General features: G+C 45.3%; 1 protein-coding gene across 6 annotated transcripts in view; it reads right to left on the reverse strand.

Moving 5' to 3' along the window:
* LOC122541220 (collagen alpha-1(V) chain-like) overlaps positions 1–21633 on the reverse strand; it is a 386777-nt gene that overhangs the window by 259743 nt on the left and 105401 nt on the right. For all 6 annotated transcript variants that reach the window (XM_087979516.1, XM_087979517.1, XM_087979518.1 and 3 more), the window contains exon 4: positions 5415–5577. In XM_087979516.1, coding sequence (XP_087835642.1) covers positions 5415–5577 — 163 coding nt within the window. The remainder of the gene's footprint in view (positions 1–5414; positions 5578–21633) is intronic.

The following is a 21633-nucleotide window of genomic DNA, read 5'->3' on the forward strand; positions in this document are numbered from 1 at the left end:
TCTCACCCTAAACCTATGCCCTCTAGTTTTGGACTCCACTACGCTGGGGAAGAGACCTTGGCTATTCACCCTATCCATGCCCCTCATGATTTATAAACTTCTATAAGGTCACCCCGAAGCTTCCGACGCTCCAGGAAAGATAACCCCAGCCTATTCAGCCTCTTCCCTAGAGCTCAAACTCTCCAACCCTGGCAACATCCTTGTCAATCTTTTCTGAATCCTTTCAAGTCTCACAATAACATTCCTATAGCAGGGAGACCAGCAATCAACTCAAGTTTCCAAACATGGCATACCTTACACTGTCCTGTACAGCCACAACATGACCTCTCAGCTCCTACACTCAATGCACTGACCAATAAAGGTAAGCACACCGAACAATTTCTTCACTATCCTGTCTATCTGCAACTCTACTTTCAAGGAGCTATGAACCTGCACTTCAAGGTCTCTTTGTTCAGCAACACTCCCCAGGCCCTTTCCATTAAGTGTGCAAGTCCTGCCCAGATTTGCCTTTCTAAAATGCCTTTCTAAACTCCATCTGCTATTCCTTAACCCACTGGCCCATCTGAGCAGGTCCAGTTGTACTCGGAGATAATCTTCTTCATTGTCCCCGACACCACCATTTTTGGTATCATCTGCAGACTTACTAACCATATCTCTTATGTTCTAATCCAAATCGTTTGTTTAAATGACAAAAAGCAGTGGACCCAGCACCAATCCTTGTGGCACACTGCTAGTCACAGGCCTCCAGTCTGAAACGCAATCTTCCATCACCACCCTCTATCTCCTACCTTTGAGCCACTTCTGTATCTAGATGGCTAGCTCTCCCTGGATTCCATGTCATCTAACCTTACTAACCAGTCTGCATGTGGAACCTTGTTGAACACCTTACTGAAGTCCATATAGATCACGTTCATCCCTCTGCCTTCACCAATCCTCTTTGTTACCTCTTTTAAAATTCAGTGAAGTTAGTGAGACACGATTTACCATGCACAATGCCATGGTGACTCTCCCTAATCAATCCTTCACTTTCCAAATTTTTTTTTATTTTAAAAATATACTTTATTCATAAAATAATTTGATGGTCTGTACAGTTGGTCATGCCATACATATGTAAATATTTGCATACAGAGATCAGAATTTATCATTTGTATATACAGGTCTGTACATTTATCAATCATATGTCCATACATTCAGCTGAGGCGTCAGCAGAGCCCAAATGACTGCATGGGCCCCCTGTTCTTCTGAGGCAGGCAGATGTTACACAGTGGTCTTTCCCCACCACGCCTTGGCGGCAGCTGCCCCAAGCTTCTGCGTGTCCCTCAACACGTAGTCCTGGACCTTGGAATGTGCCAGTCTGCAACACTCAGTCGGGGTCAACTCCTTCAGCTGGAAGATCAGCAGGTTTCAGACCACCCAGAGAGCGTCCTTCACCGAGTTGATGATCCTCCAGGCACAGTTGATGTTTGTCTCGGTGTGCGTCCCGGGGAACAGGCCGTAGAGCACGGAGTCCCGCGTCACGGCGCTGCTCGGGACGAACCTCGACAAACACCACTGCATTCCTCTCCAGACTTCCTCTGCATAGGCACATTCCAGAAGGAGGTGTGTGACAGTCTCGTTCCCCCCGCGGCCGCTTCGAGGGCAGCGTGCGGTGCGGCTGAGAGTCCGGGCGTGCATAAAGGATCTCACAGGCAGAGCCCTTCTCACCACCAGCCAAGCCATGTCTTGGTGCTTGTTGGAAAGTTCTGGCGATGAGGCATTCTGCCAAATGGCTTTGACAGTCTGCTCAGGGAACCACTTGACAGGATCCACCCTCTCCTTTTCCCGAAGGGTCTCAAGGACACTACGTGCTGACCACTTCCTGATGGACTTGTGGTCAAAGGTGTTTTTCTTCATAAATTTCCCTACCAAGGACAGGTGATATGGAACGGTCCAACTACTCGGAGCGTTCTGCGGCAGCGAGGCCAGGCCCATCCTTTGCAACACCGGGAATGGGTAGAACCTCAGTACGTAGTGACACTTGGTGTTTGCGTACCGGGGATCCACGCACAGCTTGATGCAGCCACACACAAAGGTGGCCATCAGGGTGAGGGTGGCATTGGGTGTATTTTTTCCCCCATTGCCCAGATCTTTATACATTGAGTCCCTTTGGACCCGGTCCATCTTTGACCTCCATATAAACTGGAAGATGGCCCGGGTGACTGCAGCGGCACAGGTTCTGGGAATAGGCCAGACCTGTGCCACATATAACAGCAATGACAGGGCCTCACACCTGATGACCAGGTTTTTTCCCGTGATGGAGAGCGACCGTAGCTTCCACCTGCCCAGTTTCTGCCTCACTTTGCTGATACACTCCCCCTAAGACTTGGCGCACGCCCCAGCCCCCCCGAACCAAATACCCAGCACCTTCAGGTGGTCGGTCCTGATGGTGAAAGGGATCGAGGATTGGTCAGCCCAGTTCCCGAAGAGCATGGCCTCACTCTTGCCTCGGTTTACCTTGGCCCCCGAGGCCCGTTCGAACTGGTCACAAATGCACATGAGTCTGTGCACGGACAGCGGATCCGAGCAGAAAATGGCAACGTCATCCATGTACAGGGAGGCCTTAACCTGCAGGCCCCCGCTGCCAGGAATAGTCACCCCTCTCAGGCTCGCATCCTTCCTGATGGACTCGGCAAATAGCTCTATGCAGCACACAAACAAGGCAGGAGAGAGAGAGGGCAGCCCTGCCTGATTCCAGATCTGACTGGGAAGCTATCTGATTCCCAACCATTGATTGAGACTGCACTGACAATGTTGGTGTAAAGCAGTCTGATCCAATTGCAGATTCCCTCCCCAAAGCCCATTTTGGAGATAACATCTCTTATATACGTGTGTGATATCCTGTCAAAGGCTTTCTCCTGGTCCAGGCTGATCAGGCAGGTGTCCAACCCTCTGTCCTGCATGCATGTAAATCCTGCCCTTCCAACAACTTGCCTACCACTGACTTCAGACTCAGCAGTCTATAGTTCCCTGGCTTTTTCTTACCACCTTTCTGAAATAGTGGCATCACGTTAGCCAACCTCCAGTCTTTGGCACCTCATCTGTGGCTATCGATCATACAAATATCTCAGTAAGCCACCCAGCAAACACTTCCCTAGCTTCCAACAAAATTCTAGGTACACCTGATCAGGTCCTGAGGATTTTATGCATTTTAAGATGTCCAGCCCCTCCGCCTCTGTAATATGGCTCTTTTTCAATTCTGATTTTTTTTTCTATTTATATGTAAATAAAATGCATTTACATTAAATGTATTTTGCTTTTTTATTTCCAAATTAAACATCCTTTGGAGGAGGTGGGAGCGTGTGAAGGGGGAGGTAGGAGAGGGTGAGGCGATGGGGGGTGGGGGTTAGGTGGGAGACGGTCAAGGGAGAGATGGGAGAGGATGGGGGAAATGGGTGTGGGTTGGGGGGAGGTGGGAGAGGGTGAGAGGGAGATCGGAGGGGGTGTGAGAAAGCAAGAAGATCTGGAGTGAACATGGGAGTGAATGAGGAGGAATGGTAGGGAGAAAAGGTAAGTGGGAAAGGCAAGAGGTCTGAAAATGTCAACACCACATCAGTTTCTTTTGGCAGTGAATGTTAGAGAATTACTACAGTACAGAGGAAGGCTACTCAACCCATCAACTTTTTCAAATTAGCATCATTATTTAGCGCCAATCTGTTGCTTTTCCCCCCATTGCTCTTGCACGTTATTTCTAAACAAGTAGCCATCCAATGTCCCTTTTGAATGCCTCTATTGAACCTGCTTCCATCTCATTCCCAAGCAGCGCATTCCAGATTCGAACCCCTCTCTGTATTTCAGGTTGTCACACAGTCAGGGACCTGCCTTCCCCAGCACTTCCTTCTGTAAATGGAAACTGCTTCACTTTCTTTCCATGAGGTGGATTAGTTAGCCGCTTAATCCCGGATTTGTTTCGCAGCCCTGACAGCTCCAAGGCAGTGGTTGGTGACGATGGTAGGGCTAAGAGCCAAGAAGCAGCTGGAGGGAGGTGGGGGAGCGTGACCTGATAACCCGTGGTTGTTAGGAGAGACACCGTGTCCTCTGAACACAGCAGAAGTTCAGTCAGTCTGAACGGTATTTGCAGGCTACCTGTCACAACCCAAAAAGAACTGCTTCTGAATTGTTGCACGCTACCAAAGGCTCAGCACCAAGTGTTCACAGTATGATCCCACAAAAACATACAGTGATGCCTGCAGGATTTTTTTATTCAACCAGAAATGTACCCATCCTGTGACTCTTTGATATGACTGTGGGGAAGTTTTACTCTGTATTTCACCCTTTGGTGTACCAGCACTGGGGAGGGGGTGCTTGACAAAAAAAGTGTATAGAGAGCTTTACCTTTCGGTTAAAAGAGTAGTACACAGACCATAGAACAACACAGCGTAGAACAGGCCCTTCGGTCCTTGATGTTGCGCCAACCTGTGAACTAATCTAAGCCCTTCCCCCGACACTATCCCATCATCATCCATGTGTTTATCCAAGGACTGTTTAAATGTCCCTAATGTGGCTGAGTTACCTACATTGGCAGGCAGGCCATTCCACGCCCTTACCACTCTCTGAGTAAAGAACCTGCCTCTGACATCTGTCTTAAATCTATCACCCCTCGATTTACAGCTATATCCCTCGTACAAGTCGACATCATCATCCTAGGAAAAAGTCTCTCACTGTCTTGTGTCAGTGCTTGTGACAGAAGGAGCATTGCTTTCACTTTAGAAGCATAGATAGAGCTTTACTTTGAGTTTAATAAAGTAGATGGAGCATTATGTTGTATCTAGCCTTATGCTGTGCTTGCCTTGGATTATTTGATGCGACAATGTGGAAGGAGCTTCCCTCTGTATCTACGCCTGTGATGTATCTGTCCTGGGAATGTCTGAGGCAGCAGTTTAAAATAGTAGAGTAGGCTTTACCTTCAGTTTAGAAAAGTAGAGGAGCATTACTCTGTCTGGCCCCATGCAGTACCTGTCTTGGGCTTGTTTGGTGGGATAGTGTTGAGGAAGCTTTGCATCTCATTTAATTGCACTTACTCGCCATCATGTTGCTTTCTTTACTTAGTCATTCACATGATGAGGATGGCACCACCTAGGCCAGCATTTATTGCAGCTAAGAGTCCCTAAAGGGCAGTGATGAACCAGACAGCACTTCTCATTCCAGATTTTCTTTTTATTATTGAATTTAACTTCTATCATCTGCCATTACCTGGGTCTCTGGATTAACAATCCAGTGATAATACCGCTAGGGTGTTGCCTTTCCCCCTGTCAACATTTGTGAACTGTAAAGTGACAATTGTGATTTTAGCAGTCCAACCTCATATCAGTGTACAGTTGTACTCTACTTAGAAAAGGCTTTGTGTATGAAACGTACAATAGAAAAAAGCATTTTACCTCAAACACGTCTTCATCTAAAATCCTGGTTCCGAACACCACAATCCCCTTGGTGTCAATGATGGGCTTGTTACTGCGGGGCAGGAGTTTGGTCACAGTTTTTTTGCAATCAAAAATCATAGTGATCTTCTTCTTCTGCACACTGATAGCAACTCGATGCCACCTGCAGGTGAGAAAGAGAAAAAAAAAAGTGGGTAAGGAAGAGAGGGAGCAAGAGACACAATTGTAAGGGAGAGGGGGAGGGAGAGATATGGTGGGTAAGGGAGGGAAGGTGAGAGAAACACTGTGGGTAAAGGAGAGAGGGAGTGAGAAATAGTGGATAAAGGTTAGGGAGTGAGCAACACAGTGAAAAAAAGGGTGAGGGAGCACAAGAGAGAGGAAGGGAGAGACACAGTGGGCAAAGGACAAAGTGAAAGAACGACACAGTGTTTAGGGGAGAAACAGAGTGAGAGACGAAACAAGTGACACAGTGGGTAGAGGAAGGATTGAGCGAGAGACATGGTGGATAAGCAGAGAGATATATGGCAGGTGCAGGAGGAAGAGACACGGTGGGTAAGGGAGAGATGGAACAGGAGACATAGTGAACATAGTCAGAGATGTACAGCATGGAAACAGACCCTTCGGTCCAACTCATCCGTGCTGACCAGATATCCCAACCCAATCTAGTCCCACCTGCCAGCACCCGGCCCATATCCCTCCAAACCCTTCCTATTCATATACCCATCCAAATGCCTCTTAAATGTTGTAATTGTACCAGCCTCCACCACTTCCTCATACACGTACCACCCTCTGTGTGAAAATGTTGCCCCGTAGGTCTCTTTTATTTCTTTCCCCTCTCACCCTAAACCTATGCCCTCTAGTTCTGGACTCCCCAACCCCAAGGAAAAGACTTTGCTAGTTTACCCAATCCATGCCCCTCATAATTTTGTAAACCTCTATAAGGTCACCCCCTCAGCCTCTGATGCTCCAGGGAAAACAGCCCCAGCCTGTTCAGCCTCTCCCAATAGCTCAAACCCTCCAACCCTGGCAACATCCTTGTAAATCTTTTCTGAACCCTTTCAAGTTTCACAACATCTTTCCGATAGGAAGGAGACCAGAATTGCACGCAATATTCCAACAGTGGCCTAACCAATGTCCTATACAGCCGCAAAATGACCTCCCAACTCCTGTACTCAATACTCTGACCAATAAAGGAAAGCATACCAAACGCCTTCTTCACTATCCTATCTACCTGAGACTCCACTTTCAAGGAGCTATGAACCTGCACTCCAAGGTCTCTTTGTTCAGCAACCATCCCTAGGACCTTACCATTAGGTGTATAAGTCCTGCTAAGATTTGCTTTCCCAAAATGCAGCACCTTGCATTTATCTGAATTAAACTCCATCTGCCACTTCTCAGCCCATTGACCCATCTGGTCCCGATCCTGTTGTAATCTGAGGCAACTCTCTTCGCTGTCCACTACACCTCCAATTTTGGTGTCATCTGCAAACTTACTAACTGTACTTCTTATGCTCGCATCCAAATCATTTATGTAAATGACAAAAAGTAGAGAGCCCAGCACCGATCCTTGTGGCACTCCACTGGTCACAGGCCTCCAGTCTGAAAAACAACCCTCACCCTCACCCTCTGTCTTCTACCTTTGAGCCAGTTCTGTATCCAAATGGCTAGTTCTCCCTGTATTCCGTGAGATCTAACCTTGCTAATCAGTCTCCCATGGGGAACCTTGTCTAACACCTTACTGAAGTCCATAAAGATCACATCTATATGGACTTCAGTAAGTGGAAAGAAGGAGCAAGAGACACAATGGATAAGGGATGGATAGAGAGAGATGGTAGGTGAGGGAAGGAGAGACAAAGGTAGGTAAGAGAGGGATTGAAAAAGAGATGGTACATAAGGAACAGAAGGAGTGAGAGACACGGTGAGTAAAGGAGAGACAGAGTGAGAGATGAAGTGAGAGACACGGTGAGTAAAGGAGAGACAGAGTGAGAGGTGAAGTGAGAGACACGGTGGATAAGGAAGAGAGGGAGCGAGAAACATGAGGGGTAGGGTGAGGCATGGTGTGTAAAGGAAAGAGGGAGCGAGAGACAAGATGGGTAAAGGAGAGAGAAGTGATAGACACGGTGGGGAAAGGAGAGAGGGAGCGAGAGACACAGTGATAAAGGAGAGAGGGAGCAAGAGACACAGTGGGTAAAGAAGAGAGGGAGCGAGAGACACAGGTAAAGGAGAGAGGGAGTGAGAGACAGTGGTAAAGAAGAGAGGGAGCGAGAGACACAGTGATAAAGGAGAAAGGAAGTGAGAGACACAGTGGGTAAAGAAGAGAGGGAGCAAGAGACACAGGTAAAGCAGAGAGGAAGCGAGAGACATGGAGGGTAAGAGAGAAAAGCGAGAGACACAATAGGTAAGGGAGAGAGGGAGTGAGAGACATGGAGGGTAAGAGAGAGAAGCGAGAGACACAATAGGTAAAGGAGAGAGGGAGTGAGAGACATGGAGGGTAAGAGAGAGAAGCGAGAGACACAATAGGTAAGGGAGAGAGGGAGCGAGGGACAGTGGGTAAAACAGAGAGGGAGCAAGACACATGGAGGGGAAGGGAGAGAAGGAGTGAGAGACACAGTAGGTAAAGGAGAGAAGGAATGAGAGACATGGAGGGTTAAGGGAGTGAGAGACACAATGGGTAAAGGAGAGAGGGAGCGAGAGACATGGAGGGTTAAGGGAGAGGGGGAGTGAGAGACACCATGGGTAAAGGAGAGAGGGAGTGTGAGACATGGTGGGTAAAAGAGAGGCAGTGAGAGATATGATGGGTTAAGGAGAGAGGCATCGAGAGATGGTGAGTGAACCATAGAGAGTTAGAGAGAGAAAAGATACATAGCAGGTAAGAAGAGAGGGGTGAAGTTCACAGTGGATCAGGGAAAGGGAGGGAGAACACAGGGTTTGCTCATACGTAAGTATATAGGAATTAAAAGCAGATTTGGGCCGTTTGGTTGCTCAGGCCTGCTGTGCTATTCAGTAAGATCATGGCTGATGTTTTTCTGTGCCGATATTCACATTTCCACCTCCTTTTATTCCATTGCTGAATAATGTTTATCTCCCTCCCCCTTCAAAATATTCAATGACCCTGCTGCCTTTGCTTTCTCCGAAAATTACCTCCAAAGTCATACAACTCCCTGAGAGAAAAAAGCCTCCACATCTCTGTCTGGAAAGGATGTATCCTAAGTTTAAAAAGGTGTCTTCTACTTTTACAGTGACTCACAAGAGAACGCCTTCAACACGACCATTCAGAGTTTTATACAATTCAGTCGTCACCTCTCCCTCTTCTAAACTCCAGTGAAAACAAGCCCAGCCTGTTCAAAGCTAAAAATCACACAACACCAGGTTATAGTCCAACAGGTTTAATTGGAAGCACTAGCTTTCGGAGCTCCTTCATCAGGTGATTGTCTGATTTTTAACTTTGTACGCCCCAGTCCAACACCGGCATCTCCAAGTCATGGCCAGCCTGTTCAAACATTCTTCATAAGACAACTCACTCATTCCAGATATCAATCTAATAAACCTCTTCCGAAACTCCTCCACTCCACTTATATGCTCCCTGAAATAAGGAGACAAAAACTATCCATAATGTTTGAAATGTGGTGTCGCCCATTTCCTGGGAATGAAAATTTCGGCTACAAAGTACAATACAGTGACAAAGACATATTCACAGTGCATTGTGGACACAGGAAAAACTCTCTCACACTACACAAACATATATAGATACACACTACACAAGATACAGAAAGACACATTCACAATGTAATGCAAGAATTGGAACAGACACACATTCATACACACAGTCACACAAAGGAATATACAAACATTGGAACTGACTGGCATTCAAACAGAACAATACACAGGCAAGATCAGACTGACACAGAATCACTTGAAAGCAGAACAACACAGTTGAAACTTTATTGCTGGAACAGCACAGCAGGTCAGGCAGCATCTAGGGAACAGGAGATTCGATGTTTCGGGCACAGGCCCTTCTTCAGGAATACGTCGAATCTCCTGTTCCCTAGGTGCTGCCTGACCTGCTGTGCTGTTCCAGCAATAAAGTTTCAACTTTGATCTCCAGCATCTGCAGACCTCACTTTCTCCTAGCAGAACAACACACACACACACACAAACCAATTCACAGGTGCAAATAGAGACATCACAGGTAATAAAATAAATGGCAAAAGAGAAAATGCTGGAAAATCTCAGCAGGTCTGGCAGCATCTGTAAGGAGAGAAAACAGCTGACGTTTTGAGTCTAACTGACCCTTTGTCAAAGCTGCCAGACCTGCTGAAATTTTCCAGCATTTTCTCTTTTGGTTTCAGAATCCAGCATCCGCAGTAATTTGCTTTTATTTATTGAAATAGATGGACTTGCAAAAGCACAATGCGCACAGACAGCAGATTGACAAACACCGAGAGCAGTAGAAAAAAGCCAAAAAAACTGCAGATGCTGTAAATCAGAAACAAAAACAGAAGTTCTGAGTAAGAGTCACCAGACCTGAAATGTTAACTCTGATTTCTCTGCACAGATGCTGCCAGATCTGCTGAGCTTTTCCAGCAACTTCAGTTTTTGTTAGAGAACAGTAGGAATAGTTTGATAGAGAAAAATACTGTACAGACACACACATACATCTACCTCAAAGCAAAGAGACAGACACACAAACATTAAAAAAAAACAGACAAGAATACCAAGGGAGCGAAACAAAATGATATACACTTAAACAATGGCAGACAGACACACAGTGAGCAACTCACAAAATGACAGACACGGCAGTATATACAGGGAATAATACATAAAAATAGAGACAGAGGGACACACAGAGGCACACTCAACAATAGAAGCAGACATGGATCAGTACAAAGACACAATCAGACTGATGATGAAGGATCAAACCTGCAAACACACACATAATACACAGGCTCTGAAACAGATTGACACTGACACATAGAAAAACATACAAACATGGAAAGAAACTAACAGAAAAAGAGCAATGCAAGGTCACAGGCTGAACAGTACAAGGGCATTTAAACTGACAAGACAATGTAAAGACAAACACAGAGAACCGGACCAGAATGACACAGAAACACACTCAATATTAAAAGATGTAGAACTAAAGGCATAAGAACAGACTTCAACAAACAGACACAGAAATGGACTGTCACAGAAACAACATGCAGATAGAAAAACAGACCAATGCAAAAAGCACAATAAACATTCGGAGGAATTGACTGACACATGCCGAATACGTTGAGAACAGAACAATACATAGACACCACATGCATAATAACCGAGACACACACAAGGCATACAAACAACAGGCACAAACAATGAGCAATAGATGCACAAGAATAGAAAAATAAAAATGGAAAATGTGCAGACATTGAAACAGAATGATGCATGCACAGCGAATGGTACCCAGACACAGACAAACACAGACAATAGAGGAACATTGACCAATACACTGAAAAATACAGATACTAAAGAGGCTCCAAAGCACACGATATGATGCACTACCCCAGGAACTGGTACACAAACAAATACCGAGGGAAAAAAACAGAAATTAGACAGATATACACACAAAACAACAAAAACTTGCAGGACATCTATGTCGGACTTCCTAGGGGTAGAATCCTAAATGCAAATATCTTCAACAACGTCAAAGATGTTCCCTCCATCATAAGGACAGAAAGTGCGAACATTTGCCAATCATTTCACAATGTTCAGCACCATTCTCAACTCCTCAGACACGCAAGCAGTCAATGTCAATGTGCAGCAAGATCTGGACAAAACCCAGGCTTGGGCTGACAAGTGTCAAGCAACGTTTGTACCACTGGTCAATGACCATCACCAATAACAGAGAATCTAACCATCGCCATTGACTGAAACACTCACTACAAACATCCTGGGGATTACCAGTGACCAGAAACTGAACTAGACTAGCCAAATATGTATACACACGCAAACATACATACAGACTAACAACATAGTTTTGCATCCCAGCACAGCAGCCAATGTAATTTAAAACAAATAAAATCTGGAATGCAAAGCCAGCATTAATAATTGTGACCATGACAACTATCACTGGCTGTAAAGACCCTTCTGGTCCCCTAATTGTCTTTCAGGGAAGGAACTAGTTTGGCCTACATGTGACTCCAGACCACAGCAATGGGGTTGGGTCTTCATTCTCTTCTGAAATTACCGAGCAAACCATTCAAATGAAGGGCAATTCAGGATGGGCAACAAATGCTGGCCTAGTCAGCAATATTAGAAATGCGTCAAATCAGTGCAGATATTGGACATATGCAGAGCAAAGCAGACATAGAAAGAAGTTAATATTCACGCAGAACAACAGACAGTTATCAAATCAGACTGACACAGATACACAGCAGTATACAGACACAAGAACAGAAAAATAACACATACGTTGGACAAAACCCAGAGACAGAAACAAATACACACAAAAAGCATCATAGCAATATGGGATAGACTGACAGATTCAGAAGAACGCACTGAGATATTAAAAAAAGACTGTCAGATATATAGAAAAATATATAGATGCAGAAAAGACTAATATAGAAGTCATAGAATCCCAACAGTGGGGGAAAAGGCCAGTCGGCCCAACAAGTCCACTTAAACCCTCCAAAGAGTATTCCACCCACACCCATTCCCCTACCATATTACTCTACATTTCCTATGACTGATCCACCTAACCTACACATCTTTGGATTGTGGGAGGAAACCAGAACATCTGGAGGAAACTCATGCAGACACGGGGAGAATATGCAAACTCCACACAGACAGTCACCCGAGGCTGCAATCAAATCTGGGTCCCTAGTGCTTTGAGGCAGCAGTGCTAACCACTGAGCCACCCCATGGCCACAGATAAGCACATAGACCTACAACCAGGCTGGTACACTGACACAATGCATTACAATACACTAATCTTGAATTAGACTGTCTGACACACACACACACACAGAACAACACATCCATATGGAAGCACACCCAAAGAAAAACACAGATGCACACAATACACATAAAAAAGAAACAGACTGACACAAGAGAACAATGTGCAGGCATAAGAAATGATCAACATAAATAGAGGAATACACAGATGGAAAAACAGATTTATACACAACAACAGAATAGACAGATGCAAGCATCCAGTATTTTACACACACACACACACATAGAATACTGCACAGAATTAGGAATATACTAAGACACTCACAGGGCAAGGATATAAAAATGGTAAAGCACAGAGTAGAAACACAAGGAATACACAAAAAATACATTAAATGGGAACAGATGGCCCCATTCGGTTATCAATGTACAGGCAGACTGGCATATAAAAATAATACAAAGATAGACAGACACAAAAACAGCAATACCACGGAACAACAGAGTGGAAGGATGGAAATAATAATTAATAGCGATAAGAACTCATTTAATCATGCACAGAACAATACGAAGCTACTGAAAGAAGAAAACACACAGAAAGCACAGTCAACAGACAGTCTTACACACACAAAAATAATTCAAGGAAAGATGAAAAAGCCTACAGGCACACATAGTATAGGTGCAGAGAAGAATACCCAAATAGAATAATATATGCAGACCCAGAACAGACTTCCAGGTACAGACAGCAATGCACAGATGTAGTAACTGCATGACAGTCATGAAAAATAGGCACAATACAATGAAAAAGACTGACACAGTCACAGTAATACACATATAAAAAGTAGACTCATACTCACATGGAAATGGACTGAGACAGAGACCAATATATAGACATAGAAACAGACTAGCACATACACACAGGACTACATAAAGTGACATGCAAAGGGAAAATACACAGACTAACAGAGACATGAAGTAATGCATAGGCAGAGAAATACACTCACGCACAAAGACAGGTATGTAGACATGGAGTCAGTACGGAAAGCACAAACACAACATCCAGACCAGATGCAAGTACGCACAACAGAACCAGAGTACAAACATACCAGTATCCAGACCATAGAACCAGAGTGACAAACATACCAGTATCCAGACCATAGAACCAGAGTGACAAACATACCAGTATCCAGACCATAGAACCAGAGTGACAAACATACCAGTATCCAGACCATAGAACCAGAGTGACAAACATACCAGTATCCAGACCATAGAACCAGAGTGACAAACATACCAGTATCCAGACTACAGAACCAGAGTGACAAACATACCAGTATCCAGACCATAGAACCAGAGTGACAAACATACCAGTATCCAGACTACAGAACCAGAGTACAAACATACCAGTATCCAGACTATAGAACCAGAGTGACAAACATACCAGTATCCAGACCATAGAACCAGAGTGACAAACATACCAGTATCCAGACTACAGAACCAGAGTGACAAACATACCAGTATCCAGACTACAGAACCAGAGTGACAAACATACCAGTATCCAGACCATAGAACCAGAGTGACAAACATACCAGTATCCAGACCATAGAACCAGAGTGACATGACAAAACAGTACCCAAGCATGGTTAAAAACAATCTGAATAATTGGCAGTCATGAAGGGTGGAATTTAATGCTCCTCCACATGGTGAGTTTGGAGGGTGTGGGATGGGAACTCTGCACAAATGAGAACAAGAAACAAAGAACAATACACATCTTGAAATAGACCACAGAATAACACAAAGACTAAAACCTGACATAGAGACCACAAGACAGGATTCAGATAGAACAGTCCACAGACAGCAGCCAGACGGGGCAATACAACGCCTTGGACCAGACACATAGAACAATGCACGGACTTAACCTGACACAGAAAACAATATGGAGAGAGTGAGGACTGCAGATGCTGGAGATCATAGTCAGAAGGTGTGGTGCTGCAAAAGCACAGCTGCTCAGGCAGGAGAAGTGTTGTTTCGAGCATAAGTTCTTCATCAGGATTGAGGTGTGGGGGGAGGGTGGCAAGGGGGTGATATAAATGGGAGGGGTGTGAAGCTGGGAAAAGGTAGCTCGGAATGCAATAGGTGGATGAAGGTGGGGGTGATAATGATAGATCATTGTGGAGGGTGGAACGGAAGGAAGATGGTCAGGTAGAACAGTCCAAGAGGGTGGTGCCAAGTTGGAGGGTTGGATCTGGGATATGTTGGGGAGAGGGGAGATGAGGAAACTGGTGAAATCGACATTGATTCTGTGTGGTTGGAGAGTACCAAGGCGGAAGATGAGGTGTTCTTCCTCCAGTTATCGGATGGCTAGGATTTGGCAGTGGAGGAGGCCCAGGACTTGCATGTCATTGGTGGAGGGGGAGGTGGAGTTGAAGTGGTTAGCCACAGTGCGGTGGAGTTATTTAGTGTGTGTCCCAGAGACGTTCTCTGAAACGTACCACAAGTTGGCGTCCTGTCTCCCCAGTGTAGAGGAGATCAAATTGAAAGCAATGGACACAGTAGATGAGCTGATTGGATGTGCAGCTCAGATATGGAAGGATCCTTGGGAGCCTTGAATGGAAGTGAGGAGGAGGTATGGACAGAGGTTTTTCAGCTCGTGCGATGGCAAGGGAAGGTGCCGGGAGTGCATGGTGTGTTGATGGGTGTGGACCGAACAAAAAGTCATGGAGGGAATGGTCTCTGCTGAATGCATTTGGGGTGGGGAGGGAAATATATCACTGGGTGGTGGGATCTGACTGTAGCTAGTGGATATAGGGGAGGATGATACGCTGTATCGCGAGGTTGGTGGGGTGGAAGGTGAGGACCGGAGGGTTCTGTCCTTCTGTTTGGTGGGGTGGGGTTCAAGGGCGGAGGTGCGGGAAGTGGAGGAGATGTGCTGGAGGGCATTGTTGACCACGTGGGAGGGGAAATTGTGGTCCTTGATGAACGAGACCATCTGGGATGTTTTGGAGTGGATTTGCTCCTCCCGGGAGCAGATGAGGTGGAGGAATTAAGGATTTTTACAAGGGGTGGGGGTGGGGAGGTGTAGTCCAGGTAGCTGTGGGAGTCGGTGGGTTTGAAGTAGATGTCCCTGTTGAGTTGGTCGCCAAAAATGGAAAGGGAGAGGTCCAGGAAGTGAAGGGAGGTGTCCGAGATGGTCCAGGTGATCTTGAGGTCGGGGTGGAGAGTGTTTAAGAATTTGATGAACTGTTCAGCCTCCTCGTGGGAGCATTATGTGGCAACAATGCAGTCATCAATGTAGCAGAGGAAAAGGTGGGAAATAGTATCGGTGTAACTGTGGAAGATAGACTGTACCACATAGCTGACAAAGAGACAGGCATAGCTGGGGCCTATGCGGGTGCCCATTGCTACCCCTTTAGTCGGAAGGAAGTGGGAGGATTCAAAGGAGAAATTGTTGAAGGTTAGGACCAGTTCAGACAATTAAATGAGTGGAACGGTAGTGGTTGGATCGGCGGGAGAGGAAGAAATGGAGGGCGTGGAGACCTTTGTTCTGTACAATCACACCCCACCACCAGAGATATATTTCCCTCCCCATCCCTTTCAGCATTCCACAGAGGCCAATCCCTCTGCAACTCCCCCGTTGGATCCATACCACCCACCAACCCACCCTCCACACCCAGGACCTTCTCTTGCCACTGCAAGGGGTGTAAAACCTATGCCCACACCTCCCCCTTCACCTCCAACCAAGGCCACAAAGGATCCTTCCACATCCGGCAGAGATTTTTCTGCACCTCCACGTATGTCATCCAGAGACACAGAACAACAAAGAATTTGTATTCAGACAACCGGACCACATCACAGTTTGGAATTAGACATTCACCAACCAATACACAAACTGGAATGAAACACGCAGAACAATATGTAGTCCAGGATCAGACACACAGATAAAATACACAGACTGAGACCAGACATACGGAACAATGCACACATTGGAAACACTTACAGAGAGCAAAACACCAGCTGTAACCAGACAGACAGAACAATAAACATTCTGGATCCAGACAGCCACAGCAAAACACAAATTGGAACTAGACGATACACAGATTGGAACTAGACAATGCACAATTTGCAGATAGGAACAAGATACAAAGAAAGTACACTCAGTGATTCACAAACTTGAACAAAACTAAACAATGCATGGACAGAAACCAGACAGACACAGCAATACATGTATTGACGCCAGACAGAATAATGCACACACTCAAACAAGACAGCATAATACATGGACAGAAACAAGACAGGCAGAACAATATACAAGCTGGAACCTGACAGATAGAACAGTACACATAGAACAACACACAGTCAGAAACTAGACATAGAACAATACCCAGACTGGAAAAAGAAAACAGAACTATGCACAGGCTGGAACCAGATAGAACAATAACTAGACTAGAACCAGGCACATAGTGAAAAACACAGGCTACAGAAATACAGAGCATGGCACAGACTGCAATCACACAGAAAAATACACTGAGGAGTAGCAGCTTCACAGAATGATGCACGGGCAGGAATTAGACACAGAAGAATACACAGTGTGCTACAGACAGAATAATACACACACAGCAAGAAATAATACATAGAGGGTGATAAACAAACTGAAATTAGATATAAAGAACAAAACACAGACTAGAACCAAACACAAAGACAATATACAAATGGACACTAGACATAACAATACATAGAGAGATGTCAGACACAGAACAATACACAGACAGGAGCCTTTAATGCAGAACAATACACAGGCAGGAGCCAGTCACTCAGAACAATACGCAGACAGGAGCCTTTAATGCAGAACAATACACAGGCAGGAGCCAGTCACTCAGAACAATACGCAGACAGGAGCCTTTAATGCAGAACAATACACAGCCAGTAGCCAGTCACTCAGAACAATACGCAGACAGGAGCCTTTAATGCAGAACAATACACAGACAGGAGCCAGTCACTCAGAACAATACGCAGACAGGAGCCTTTAATGCAGAACAATACACAGACAGGAGCCAGTCACTCAGAACAATACACAGACAGGAGCCTTTAATGCAGAACAATACACAGGCAGGAGCCAGACACACAACAATACAGCCAGGAGCCAGACACAGAAGAATACAGACAGGAGCCAGACACACAACAATACAGACAGGAGCCAGACACAGAACAATACAGACAGGAGCCAGACACACAGAATAATACAGACGGGAGCCAGACACACAACAATACAGACAGGAGCTAGACACACAGAACAATACAGACAGGAGCCAGACACACAACAATACAGACAGGAGCCAGACACAGAATAATACAGACGGGAGCCAGACACACAACAATACAGACAGGAGCTAGACACACAGAACAATACAGACAGGAACCAGACACACAGAACAATACAGACAGTAGCCAGACACACAACAATACAGACAGGAGTCAGACACACAGAACAATACAGACAGGAGCCAGACACACAGAACAATACAGACAGGAGCCAGACACACAGAACAATACAGACAGGAGCCAGACACACAGAACAATGCACAGACAGGCGTCAAATACACAGAGCAGTACACAGACAGGAGCCCAGACACACAACAATACAGCCAGGAGCCAGACACACAGAATAATACACAGACGGGGGTTAAACACAGAACAGTATACAGACAGGAGCCCAGACACACAACAATACACAGACAGGCACCAAAAACATAGAACAATACACAGACAGGAGCCAGACACACGGAACAATACACAGACAGGAGCCAGACACACATAACAATACACAGACAGGTGCAAACACACAGAACAATACACAGACATGCACCAAAAACATAGAACAATACACAGAACAGTATACAGACAGGAGCTCAGACACACAGAATGATACACAGACAGGAGCCCAGACACACAGAACAATACACAGACAGGAGTCAGACACACAGAACAATACACAGACAGGGGTCAGACACACAGAACAATACACAGACAGGAGCCCAGACACACAGAACAATACACAGACAGGGGTCAGACACACAGAACAATACACAGACTGGAGTCAGACACACAGAACAATACACAGACAGGGGTCAGACACACAGAACAATACACAGACAGGAGTCAGACACACAGAACAATACACAGATAGGAGTCAGACACAGAACAATACACAGCCAGGAGTCCAGACACACAGAGCAATACACAGTCAGGAGCCCAAACACACAGAACAATACACAGACAGGGGTCAGACACAGAACAATACACAGCCAGGAGCCCAGACACACAGAACAATACACAGCCAGGGGCCAGACACACTGAACAATATACAGCCAGGACCCAGACACACAACAATACAGACAGTAGCCAGACATGCAGAACAATACACAAGCAGGCACCAAACACACAGAACAGTACACAAATGGGCCAGACACACAGAACAATACACAGACAGGAGTCAGACACACAGAACAATACACAGATAGGAGTCAGACACAGAACAATACACAGCCAGGAGCCCGGACACACAGAACAATACACAGCCAGGAGCCAGACACACTGAACAATATACAGCCAGGACCCAGACACACAACAATACAGACAGGAGCCAGACATGCAGAACAATACACAAGCAGGCACCAAACACACAGAACAGTACACAGACAGGGGCCAGACACACAGAACAATACACAGACAACAGCCAGAAAAGCAACAATACAGACAAGAGCCAAATATGCAGAACAATACAATAAAAGGGCCAGACACACAGAACTATGCACAGACAGGAGCCAGACACACAGTACAGTACACAGACATGCGCCAGACACACAGAACAGTACACAGACAGTAGGCAGCCACACAGAACAATACAGACCGCTGCCAGACACATAGAACAATATGCAGACAGGAGATAGACACACAGAACAACACAGTAATGCAGAACAATACACAGACAAGAGCCAGACACATAGAACAATACAGAGGCTAGAACCAGACCCACAGTACAATGCACAAGCTTAAACCAGACACAGAGGAATTCCTTCCCTAACAGCATTATGGGTCTACCTGTATCACATGGATTGCAGCAGTTCAAGAAAGCAGCTCACCACCACTTTCTCAAGGACACGTAGGGAAAGGCAAGAAATGCTAGACCAGCCACCAATGCCCAGTGATCACACAGACTAGAATCAGACAGAACAATACTCACACTAGATAAAGACAAACAGAGTAATACACAGACAGGAACCAGACATGATGTAGAGGTGCAGGTGTTGGATTGGGGAGGACAAAGTCAGAAATCAGACGACACAAGATTATAGACCAACAGGTTTGTTTGAAATCACAAGCTTTCAGAGTGTTGCCCCTTCATCGGGTGAAGTGAGAAATAAAGAACTGCAGATGCTGTAAATCAGGGGCAAGGGCAAGAGCTGCAGAGCGACCCGACAGGTCTGGCAGCATCCATGAAGAAAAATCAGAGTTAACATTCCAGGTCCAGTGACCCTTCCTCTGGTGTTTCTTCACAGATGCTGCCAGACCTGCTGGGCATTTCTGTTTGTGTTCCATGTTATTCAGTCATTTGGTTTGTCTCCAGCACTGCCTTATTTTTAATTTGTTGTCATTACCTCTCTGCCTCATTTCATTAGATTATAGGTCCTTTGGTTGTTATTCAGCTCTTGATACTTGATTCACTGTCTACACACTTGGTCACCTGCAGAGACTTCTTATTCTTTCTGCCCATAAATTCTGTGTTCTGTGTGCTTCCCTCTCACTTCACCTGATGAAGGGGCTACATTCCAAAACCTTGTGCTTTCAAGTAAACCTGCTGGACAGGAACCTGCTGACGCACAGAGAACAATACCAAGACTGCAACTGGACACACCAAATAATACAAAGACCACAAAAAAAAAAGACATACAGACAATATGTAGATGGGAACAAGACACAAGTAAACAGTACATTGACTGATCCAGTCACTCAGAGCAATTCACAAACTGGAACCAAACTGAACAATGCACAGACAGGCACCAGACAGACAGAGCAATGTGTAGACTGGAACCAAACAGAACAATGCATAGACTCAAAAAAGACAGCACCACAACACAGGCGGGAACAAGACACACAAAAATGTGTAAACTGAAAACGCAGACAAAATGCAAACTGAAACTAGACACACCAATACATAGGATGAACTCAGACACACAATAAGATTCTGTACAGACTAGAATGAGACACAGAGAACAACACAGGAACCAGACAGAAAAATGCACAGACTGCAGCTAGAAATACAGAACAGCACATGCATGGAATCAGACAGAACAATATACAGGCTGGAAGCAGACAAACAGAACAATAAACAGATTGCATCCAGACAGAACAATGCACAGACGGAAATCAGAGACACAGAAGGTGACACTGATTTGAATAAATACACAGAACAATACACATCCTTCAACTTGACAGGGAGAACCGTACAGAGACTGGAGCCAAATGCACAGTAAAATACATAGACTAGAATGAGGTAATGATAACATTATGCAGAGTGGAATCTGACAGAACATTACACGGACTGGAACCAGACATGTAGAACAAATCATGGACCAGGACAAACACAGCAATCAATTCAGAGACTGGAACCAGACAGAACAATGACCAAACTAGAACCTAACAGGAAAACATACAGACTGGAATCAGACACACAGACCAAGACACAAACTGGAAGCAGACGTACAGGGCAAGACACAGACTGAAAGCAGACATACAGAGCAATATACAAACTAGAAGGAGACATGCAGAGCAATACACAGACTGGGAGCAGACACAGAGAGCAATGTACAGACTGAACACAGACTCAGAACAATACACAGACTGGAAGCAGACACACAGAACGATACACAGACTGGAAGCAGACACACAGAACGATACACAGACTGGAAGCAGATATACAGGCTGGAACAAGACACAGAACAATGCACAGTGTGTAACCAGAGGGAACAATATGTAGAATGAAAGCAGATACACAGACCATAACCAGCTGAGGAACAATAACCAGACTGGAAGCATGCACACAGAAAAATAAATAGATTGACGCACAGAAGAATACACAGACTGATCCCGACGTCCGGAGCAAAACACAAATTGAAACAGACGGGACAGCAAACAAGAAACAGACTTGGATCTTTCAGAAAATGAGGACTACGCTGACTGGAACTAGACACAAAGGACAATTTACAGACTGGAAACAGACAGAACAATACACAGACTA

The sequence above is a fragment of the Chiloscyllium plagiosum genome, unplaced genomic scaffold (genome assembly GCF_037043375.1).
Source record: "Chiloscyllium plagiosum isolate Xiang-an unplaced genomic scaffold, Cpla_swu_hap1 HiC_scaffold_35, whole genome shotgun sequence".
NCBI classification, from domain to species: domain Eukaryota; kingdom Metazoa; phylum Chordata; class Chondrichthyes; order Orectolobiformes; family Hemiscylliidae; genus Chiloscyllium; species Chiloscyllium plagiosum.